General features: G+C 26.0%; 1 protein-coding gene across 1 annotated transcript; it reads left to right on the top strand.

The window, feature by feature from the left end:
• The first annotated feature begins 548 nt into the window (after positions 1–548).
• On the top strand, positions 549–10,988 carry LOC112600399. Its single transcript, XM_025347592.1, has 5 exons — positions 549–623; positions 750–824; positions 8,805–8,893; positions 9,004–9,053; positions 10,246–10,988. Exons 1-5 carry the CDS (start codon positions 549–551, stop codon positions 10,986–10,988), a joined length of 1,032 nt encoding a protein of 343 aa, XP_025203377.1.
• Positions 10,989–11,321: the final 333 nt, after the last annotated feature.

The following is an 11,321-nucleotide window of genomic DNA, read 5'->3' as shown; positions in this document are numbered from 1 at the left end:
CTATGAACTCCTCTCAATCTCAATCATTCTGTTCATCAATTGAATCTAAATGGTCTTATAACTTTTGCAGAGTTGTTTTTTTCAAAATTTCTTCCAAAAACGGACGGTACTTAATTTGTTGGAGATGTTTCATACCCAAATTTCCATAATGCCTAAATTATTATAGTTTTTGTGTTTTTTTTTTTTTTATTGGTGCTACTTTATTTTTTAATGCCAAATCTGATGCACGTAAATAATTAATACATAGTACCTATGACTTTGGAAAATAATTGTTTTACATAAAAATAACTCAATACAGAATATAGCTATCTTTAAAATTTAAGTATAATGGAAATACAAGACATATACTGTGATTTTTATTCGAAAGACTTTTAAAATAATAATAATAATAGGCTTGAATAACTATAGTTATTGAAATATTTACATTCTAACCGTAACCACTCAGGTTTAAATTTTGTATAAACAAATCGAAATAATTATCATAATCAAAGAAAAATTTCAACAAACTACTAATTTTTTTTTTTTAATACGTTGATTTTATAACAATTATGGTTAAGATTCAGTTTTCAGTTAAAAATGCTGTTATTCAAAAATACACTATCTTTTTAACAGTGGTTTGTCTAGTAAGTAAAATATTTACAAAACAAAATATATAATTATCTTGCCGTATAATATATTATATGGTCAAGTTGTTTCACATACCGACTTCGAATCCCAACTCACACATATGTTTTGTAACGTTACACAAGGTTATGACGTTTATGAATATGATGAATCGAATACACTACATTGGGGCCAGTTATGCCCTTGGAGCAATATTAATGGTAATTTATTATTTCTTGCTTTAATGTGAAAAACATAGTCATTCTTTTAATTAAATATATGCAATGTAGGAATGGATTTTAAATGTATAAAATTGTCTTAGCATATTTTTACTTATATTTGAGTAGATAGTTAAAAATATTAAAGTCCGAAAATAGTTCCAAATGTTTTTTATTTGACTTATTAAATTATTCTATGTTTTATTTAAACTGTATGGAATAATTCTAAGTTTTTAAAATATTCAAAGTCTAAATAACTATTTTAATAAAAATTATTTTTAATCCTTAAATATAAAAACTGGCACTGACTTACGTGAAGATGCTTTCTCCAATCTGAAATAGTCATATTTCGTGCTTTTATATTTTATACTTTTCACACTTCTTTGTCAAATCCTTGATAGCCCAACAGTGCACATTAGTTGTAATACGATTGTAACGTGCGATGATTGAATTCCAATACTACAGCCGGGTAATATGCCTACATCTTACACCTAAGTTTCGTCAACCGTAATTATTGTAGCTCGTTTCCTCGCCAATATTTATCATTATTGTATTATGATATGGTTATGAATGATTGTTTAGGATTAATGATTTATTGCTATTGACCGAATATTGTATGAATAGTAAAATATATGATCCATAATAATAAATGAGAGTTAAAACGAGATTTTCCAAAATATCAATATGAAATAAGATATATTATAACTAAAATTGTAAGAAAAACATTATTATTATTTTATTATATAATTAATGCATTAATAAAAAAAAAGTTTAGGTAAAGTTAGGTACATATAATAACATGGTTTTGGTAATTGTTTATTTTTCTTGACATGATTTTTTTTTTTTTTGAATACTTGATACTAAATTCATTAATATTTGGTTAATAATTATTTTTAATAAAGTATATGCAGCACTGCACTCATTAGTTAGTTGGGTTCTTGTATCAGATTTTATAAAGCTAATTTGTGAAAATATAGTTATTGGTATGAATAAGTTTAAAAAATAATAAACAAATTAGATAATGCTATTATTATTAAAGTGAAACTATTAAAATTTTGTTCCCTGTATTTACGAATTGTACGTATTAATCTGTCTATTCCCTCATGCTGAATTTCTTCCAATTTATTTCTCAGTACAACGAATTTTTGTTTCCAAATGTTACTTAACTAAAAATCTACAAGCTGCTTTTAAAAACCATCTAAATTTAACCATTCAAACACTTTTAAGTTAAGTTTTTCAATGAAAATTTGTCTGGATAAATATTTTCATGGTTTCTTCAAATTGTTTAAACTAAGTGAAGCGTATAGAAAATTTATTCATAGCTGTCTCATCAATACTTTAATATTCTTGGATAAGATGATTATCATGTTTTTATTAAAAATCACATTGTAGTTTAATATTCAATTAATTTAAATGCTGAATGAAATCTACAAAGAATATCAATTAGTCTGTAAGTCAGATAATTCATCATGTATTTGACTTTTCTAAACCAAAAACCACTTAGTTTCGTTAAAGCACTCAATAAACTAAGCCAGCCAACATTACTAAACATAATTAAATCTCTGTTCACTGAATTTACTTCTTTTAATAGATTTTCAAATTTTCTTTTATTCAAACCACCTGCAACTATGAAATTCACTATTTTAATAACGAGTTTTATTATAATTTCAAATGATTTGAAAGTATTTTTTTACATACGATGCTTATTGTTGTATAACACAGTGAAAATTTAGTAGGGTATTTCCTACGTGTTTAGTAAATAAATTAACAAATCTCAGTTCTTTACCACTTATACTAGCTGCGCCGTCAGTAGAAACATAAATAATTCTTGAGAAATCCACATTTGTGCCTCAGAAACAGTATTTACAACAGCTTTGAAAATATTATTACTTTTTGTTATTTCTTGCAATAACTCCAATTTTGGTTTTCTTCTTTAATTTTATTACTAACAAAATACCTACTAAATAAAGGTAATCGAGCAGAACCAGTAATGTCTATACTCTTATCAAGACAAATAGAAAATAAATTACACAACATAAAATCTATTATTTTTTGATTTTTGATATTTTCTGTAATTTTTAAAACCCGGCTTTTTACAGTATTTTTGGTCACGAGGAAATTCTTTATCGTTGCATAATTTTGTTTTTATGCAAAATCTTCAAATAGAAATGATGTAGTTTCTAGCATTAAATCTTTATTATATTTTACATACCTAAAAGTCTTTCCGCACTTTGCAAAAACATTTAATACAGCAAAACTAGCAGGAAAAGTATTTGAATTAATCTCAGTAAAGTATTTTTATGCAAATGTTTGTTCTTAATTGTTTGTAAAATATTCTATTTTTTTTCTTTTGTTTAAAAAAAATAAAAATAAAATATGATTAGATTCATAATGTCGTTTAACAGGCGATGTAGATATTTATTATGATTAGTGATTATTGACTATTAGGGTAGGTACATAATATAATGAGCGTAGGGCTATTTGTCATTCAGTAATGATTATACAGTTTTATCTGTAGATATTAATATAATATTGCGTTCAGTATGTTAACTGTGTTTTTAACGAATTTACTAATCTAATCTTTTCTGAAAGACGTGGACCATACCATAAGTACCTACTGAAAAAATACTAACATTATGATGTTATTAATTATTAAAAATATTTATTTAATATGTATAATTATTTTAGTTTTTGCGTACCAACTCGAGCACACGTGCTGTGAATTTGTTATTCCTGTCCTATAGTGTGAACGACTTAGATAGTTATTATTTCCTTTTCGTTATGCGGTGCAATGTAAAAGCCTACATCGCAGGAAAAATGGATCTTGAATTATAGTAAAGCTGTGCCTTACAATACATGATTTTTTAATGTTTTAATTGGTTTCGACCTAAGTCTTGAATATTAATATCATTGTATATTAAAACGTGATTCTTATTTTCTTTTTTAAATTAATTGCTGATAGCGACAAAATAGTTATTGGTATTTATAATCATTTGAAGAGTTGTACTTCAGATCAGGGACTGGAACCTTGATGATTTTTACGGTTCCGGTTCCGGTGAGGTTCCTAGTAAAACTAAAATTTGGGTTTCGGTTTTTTTTCTGTTTTAAAAAAAACTAAAATTTGAGTTTCGGTTTCTTTTCGGTTTTAAAAAAAACCATAATTTCGGTTTCGGTTCCTTTTAGGTTTTTATATTTAGGTTTCGGTTCTTATAAAATTAAAATTACGTTTCATGTTTAAGTTTTATACTTAGAAAAATTTAGTTCCATTTCATATATAAGTAGTTTCAGTTTCAATACTCAATTGTTAACAATTATGACAGGTAAATAACCTCACCCTGACATCCTACCAAATGCTTAGAACTAAGAAGAAGACTAAATAAGTAAAAAAAAATACTCACCACTATCACTTAACTAGCATAACCATTTTTGTTTTATTTTTATTTTAAAATTTTTTACCTAGTTTATAATTTGACTGCAATGTATCACTTACTAATTAGTAATTACCAACTATTACATCCTGATTCAGTGTTTAAAATTTTAAAATATCATCAATTTTCTTTTTATTATTACCACATATTATATTTTCTTAAGCCAGAGCTCTGCAGTTGAGGATTCCAGTAGATATTATTTTGATTAAAAAGTCTGTTCCACTTTCACACGATTTTAATAGATCAGTACTTAACCTCATAGTCTTAGATATATAATAATTATAAATCTTTACATTAAAATAATCTGTGATACCTATGTGAATATTAAAAATTTAAAAAATTTATGGATGCATCTTAATAATACAAACAATTGAAATTCTATTAATATTTAATGGTGACTCATCCATAAAATCAATTTAATAGTAATTATTATAACAAAAGAAAAGACATTTGAATATTTAATAAAAAGGTTAACTTTAACGCCATAATTAATAAATAACAATAAAAGTATTTAAATTTTATAATGAAAAAAAAATCCTTTATAATTTTAAATTTTATGCAACTTATACATAACATAACAAATAACAAATAATAATTAAAAAATAAATAAATAAAAATTATAAAAATGTAAGATACATAGCAAAATCTTACTCTTTTGATATAATTTTCTTCTCAAACAATCTATTTGTACGAACTATCAATTGATTTTCTAAGTTGATCGATGTTATATTACTTCTGTAAGGGGATAAAATAAACTTAAGTCCAGAAAATAACCGCTCAACACTGACTTGAGTAGAAGGAACAGCAAACACTATTTTGGAAAGTATATACAATTCTGGGTATGTGCTTTCCATTGACTTCCAAAATTGTAATATGTTGATTTTATGATCCAATCTTTTTTGATTTAAATAATATGTTTTAAGTACATTTTCAATAATTGTTGAAGTAGTATTTTGACTTGAAGAAGATACTTCAATGCTTTCTTTTTCTTTCAAAAATTGTTCGATAGGGTCAGGATTTTGATTAAAATCAGGATTATCACTTTCAGGCATTTGGTCTTCCATACTTTCTTGGTTATCTTTTGTGTTTATTTTATTATCCTTTAAATAAACCCAAATAGAAATTAAATGATTAATGGCTGAATTATACTGTACTTCATTTAATGTTACTTTGAAACGGGGATCAAGAAATATTGCTGCCAACAACACTTTGTTATTCATAATAAATTGTTCCCTGTTTTCCATACATTTTACTAATTTATTAGAAAATGGATTCTCCAGTAACCGTGTTTCAATTTTGCACGAAATCCATGCACCATAAAAATCTGACAAAGTCAATTGTTCACTTTGAAGTTTTTTGGTACAAATTTTGGCTGGTAATAAAGTTTTTGTAAGAATTTCAACTTGCTGCCAATCAAAATTATTCAAACTAATTTTTTTTAATTTGGGGTCATTTGCAACCATAATTTGTATAAATTCTTTTAAATGTTGTATCCTCTCTATCATATCATATGTTGAATGCCAACGAGTCAAACAGTCTAGAATTGGTAATTTAAGTTTTTCTTTTTTTATCAAATATATGAAGGTTTGATTACGCAGTTTCCGAACTAATATTCGAACTTTATTTAATAATTTATCCACACCATTATCTTTTAGGCTGTCTATAACTGCTAGTTGTAGAGTATGCGCTATACAACGAATACCTGTAATAAATTTAAATTTAATTAATCTTCAATTAATTATTATTAAAAGAATTTATGGTTATATTATTACCTATTTGTATTGTTTATCATAATAAATCACTAAACCAAAAAATTATAATAAAATTACCTGTAAAAATTGAACCACCTCCTAAATTTTGTAATTGAATTTCATTTAGGATTTGTTCTGTTTGTTCATATGTTGAATCGACACATTCAATATCTTCATTTAATAAATTTTCGATTTTTATGTCATCAATTATAGAATGATCTGCACCAGTTTCACTAGGTATTACAAAAAAAGTGTATAATTTTAATTATAGATGAGTTACAGGAACTATTACAAATCTACATTAATGTAGGTATGTATGTATAATAGCTAAACTTATGTCTTTGTCTAAATTCATAAAATGTAAATTTAACTTCAATATTATTTAATCAAAAATAATAGTTTATGAAAAAAAATGATCATTTACCTATCACTACATTCATCATCTGAACTTGATAAACTTGAGTGTATTTCAGCTACATCATTTAAAATGTCATCATCTTCACCAGTATTATGATATTCATTAGTTGTTGATATATCTTTTTCAACTAAATTTATCGCTTTAAGCATGTTTGCACCATTGTCAGATGTAATTGTATACAATTGCTTTGGTTCAATTTTAAACTTTTTTAATAAATTTAAAATTGCTTCTTTTAAATAAATACCTATAAGTGGAAGCATGAATAAGTAACATAAAATGTAAATTAACAAAAATGTATCTTAAAGTTATTATTATTCACCGGTATGCGATTCAGTTAATTCTATTAATCCCAGTGTTCTGAGTTGAATAGAATCATCCACTATATATTGCATATTCACTCCTAAAAATGACCTATTTAGTCGAGTAACTGCATCTAATTTGAGAGAAATCAGTCTAGAACTAGCTTCAGTTATCATATCTTTTTTAATAAGAAGTGACTCTTCGTGTACATGTTTTCTAGAAGAAAAAATGATATACTATTAATTATTACACAACGTGCTAAATTTAGTTAGGATAAAAAAAAACAATATTTTTACTTAATGGAGTCTGAGTTAATTTTCAGTTTCTTCTGAAAACCATTTAAAACTGGATCGAGTATTCTACGAAATCCCGAATCGTTCAACATGCTGAATGGCCGTCCATTAATGGTAACGAGATCAACACAAGCATCAATAATTGATTTTTCACTTAAGTTAACTTTAACATACTTTGAATCTTTAAAATTAAATAATTGTTGTTGAGCTTTGATCTTTGAAACACCAACTGTTTTTTTATCTTTTCTAGATTCTTTTAACAAAAACTCTTCATACAGTTCATTATGAAAGCTGGCAAGATGTTTTTTTAAATTTGTACCATGATTACCCTATACAAAATACAAATAAGACTTTAATTTGAGGCAGTCAAAAATTTTGTTTAGGTTGACTATTATTAGAATATCAACTAATTTTTATTATTATCAATAATATATATACATATATTTATATAGGATATAAGTTTTTTAATTTGTGAACAGAATAAATTTTCTTTTTCGTGATTTTAGAGCATATAATAGCGCTTATTTTAAGATTTTAAAGGAAATATTATAGCGTATATTTAAGTAATTTTTAGCGCTACAAGATCCAAGCCATGGACTTAAAATAGTATAGTATACTTAAACTAAATAGTAAATAGAGAGTTGAAATCTTAAATTTTAAATAGGTAGATAATATTCTAAATATTTGTTGAAAATTTACTTACTTTAATTTTGCAAGTACAATGCTTACACGACGACTCACGTAAATTACAATCATATTTATAATACGAATGTATTATTGAGGAATTAGGACGACCCATAATCACTTTTAATAATACGTAAAGTTGAAATAAAAAGTTTCAATTCGAATCCTTGTGCATCAAATTATAAATTATATCAAAACACAAGACACTAAAAACTAGTGTACTAGTCCAGTAAACACTAAGACACTATGAATATTGACAAAAACACATTTACCGCTTTTAGGCGTGCTGTACGTCAGATAAAGATATAAATATATAATATAAATATTATCCACAATCATAACATGCCTAGTTATTTATAAACATATTTTATGAATTTCTTATTATTGTGGTAACTAGAAGTCTGGAAGACCTATTTGTGTATATTGAGACTATTGAGTAGGTATTACATAATGACTTATTTTTGTTGGTTTATTTACATTATCAGTTGTTACATAGAAATATTTATACTTTACGTCTCAGAAGACATCTGAATTCTGTATAAATACTTGAATGATTATTTTTGAATATTATTAATCCTCGTAATAATAATAATCATAATATATCTATTATCTACATAGATATTTGTTTAGTTCATAATTCTTATTATTTATTGATGAAAAATAAAAATAATGAAATTATTACAAAACCGAAATTAATCTTAAGAACCTTTACTTAAAAGTATCGGTACCGGTAAAGTTACGGTTTTTAAAATAATTTAAATAAGGGTTCCGATGAGGGTTCGGGTTTTTAATTTTATCGAAATTAGGGTTTCGGTGAGGTTTCGGTTCCCAATATTCAAAGGGTTCCGGTTCCAAAACCGGTTCTTTTCGGTACGGTTCCAGTCCCTGCTTCAGATATTAATACAATAATATTAATTTGTGTGTACCTATGTATTTGTAATAACAAAGATTATTGCTTGCAAACAATATTGTGCATTGTTGGGTTAAGTTAATACCATTTAGAATTAATGTTTAATTAAGTAATACGCATATCATAAAATTAACAATAATTTATGAATGACATTTATTTTAAACTAACCATTGCTTACCTATTTTATAATATTGCTTAGGGAATAACCAATCACATCCATAACGCATTAACCATAACAGGAATAGGATGTATTTTGGACATGCTTCATCTAATATCCCGTAACTATAAGTAAGTATATAGTGTTCATTTGTTTATTATTATTGATGTATTAGAGTTTTTAAATTTTACTTACAAAACTTATAATCTTTTATGCGTTTACATTTTATACATTTTATTAGTTCGAGTTGGGCTTCAGTCAGATATTTTCAATGTATAATAAATATTCTTGGTAAGTATGTATTTTTTATACCTACATAATAAATATAAAATAATTAATAATAAGTTCGTACAAAATTCTAAAAATAAAATTATTTAAAAAAATATATTTTGTACCAATTTAAACCTATGAGTATTTTATATTAATACAGTGAGTCCCGCTTAATGTTATCACATTAGTTTTGGTCATTTTAATTCTATTGACCGGTTAATTCCACGAATAATTTTTTTTTGTAATAATTCTGTATTTATATAAATACTTAGTATAAAAATAAAATAAAATAAATATATTTAAAATTGAGTTAAGAAACTATCTATTTTCAATTGTACTTGAGAATATCCTAATTTTATTTTAATTAGATGATGTAATAATATTCTTTAAGTAATCTTCTGTATTTTGATGATCTGCATATTATTCTTCCACTTTTTTTTTTTTTTATAATAACATTGTTTCTATTTTTTTAATGATTCCACCTCCTAATCGTTGAATTAAAATTACACCAAATTTCAAAGCTAAATTTATAGCTTTCTATTCTAAAATAGAACTATTGACTGGTATATTTAAATTTTTAGCTTGTTAAAACCATTGTAGCTTAATAAAAAGTTTTCTACATTAACATTTTGTCCATTTTTTTTTCTGTTTTCAAAAAAAAGGTAAATTTTGTTCTTTATGTTCAATAATTTCCTGACGATTTTTTAGAATTTTGTTTAATGTAGGCTATAGAATTTTCAGAGCTAATGTGGCTTTTCTTTGAGAACATTCCTCTAATTTATTAAAAGGAACGATTAAATCTATTTCCTCTTTTATTGTCAAATATTTAAGTTTGCTTGACATTTTAGAAAAATTTTTGATCACGAACTGTGTATAATAAACTAAATGACATGAGTATAAAAATAACTGAATAACGTGGTGCATAATAATACACTGTTATACTCTGAAAAGTTCAAAAATAAAATCAGTAAGTTCGAAATACTATAAAATTTTTTAAAAAAATGATGAAAATGTTCATAAAAGTGATTTAATTATCCGGCTCTTGGTGATTTTAATAAAAGGTTAATTTAACATAAGTCGCATAAGATATGGCTTGGGACTTTTATTTTTGATTCCAATAAATAGTTGATTTTATGCACCAGTGAAAATGTTAAGCGGAACTTATTGTAGCTTTATTGAGTTTTTTAACATCTAAATCTTGAGTTTAATATAGCTATCGTTTACGAGTTAATGTACATGATAATGTTGCATTGCTATTGGCAGTATACTGAAGCAGCTAAAATTCAACCACAAACATCATGGTTAAAAAACCAAACGATATTACCCATAAAATTAGGACGATTCGGTGCTGCAGGAGTTCAAAATCCAAGTGTTTCAATACCACAAAATGTTCAAACAACAGAACCAGATTCAGCTATGAAGTCTACTGTACTAATGCAAGAATCAAATGCAGTAGCGCAAAATTCTATTACAGAAACATCAGAAGTGACGACAAAATCTAGTCAAGCATTAACAAAACTTAATGTAACAATTCCGGAAGAAAATGTAGTGTCAGAACCTACCGCAAATATAGAATCTAGTGAAACAGCAGAACTTAGTGTAGCAGTATCAAAACCCACGGTATCATCAACAGAACCTAATGAAGAGGCGCTCAATTCTATTGTAGTAACGCCCGAACCTATTGAAACGACGGAACCTGGTGAAAATGCAACAGAACTTAATGATGCGTTGGCAGACTTTATATCACCTGTGCAGGAATCAAATTCAGCAGTGTTAGACTCAGAAACACAGAAACCTATTGAGGCGATAGAATCTAAGCCAACATCAGAATCTGATAAAAAAGCTTCAGAAAAAAATATTATATTAATGGAGCCCGATAAAAACGACTCAGAAAATAATGTTACTCAACAGCAACATGATACGGTAATTCCAGTACCAAATGAAGAGAAACAATAGTTAATTACAATTGAAACTAAGAAAGAAATGTTGAAAATAAGATAAACAGATAACTTCGTACTCACACATCAAAGTAGTAGATGACTACGGTCCACATTTCTATTTTATTTTTAAACTGTTTAGCAAAGTAGCTTATACGAATTAAATACTAGAAAAATAAATAATATAAAACACTTTTTGATTATGAATCATTCACACTAAACCGATATTGTCAGCGTTGTCTTACACCACTAATCAAATTATGCAGTACTTCGCTACCGTCATGGCAATACCTCGCATCTCAAGTTTTTAAAATTGTTCAGGAGACACAGTAAACTAGATAAATCGCTTTTC

The sequence above is a fragment of the Melanaphis sacchari genome, unplaced genomic scaffold, assembly GCF_002803265.2.
Source record: "Melanaphis sacchari strain LSU unplaced genomic scaffold, SCAv2.0 Contig64_pilon_pilon, whole genome shotgun sequence".
In the NCBI taxonomy this organism is placed as follows: Eukaryota; Metazoa; Arthropoda; class Insecta; order Hemiptera; family Aphididae; genus Melanaphis; species Melanaphis sacchari.
Note: the sequence above shows the minus strand (reverse complement) of the source record. Positions and strands in the feature narration are given on the sequence as shown.

What these genes read in the sequence shown, in the direction of transcription:
- LOC112600399 (XM_025347592.1), top strand. Translation starts at nt 549, where the DNA reads ATGGTTAAGATTCAGTTTTCAGTTAAAAATGCTGTTATTCAAAAATAC. An exon ending in CTAATATCCCGTAACTATAA is followed by an intron (nt 8,894 to 9,003) that starts GTAAGTATATAG and finishes ACATTTTATTAG; the next exon opens with TTCGAGTTGGGCTTCAGTCA. An exon ending in ATGTATAATAAATATTCTTG is followed by an intron (nt 9,054 to 10,245) that starts GTAAGTATGTAT and finishes AGTTTAATATAG; the next exon opens with CTATCGTTTACGAGTTAATG.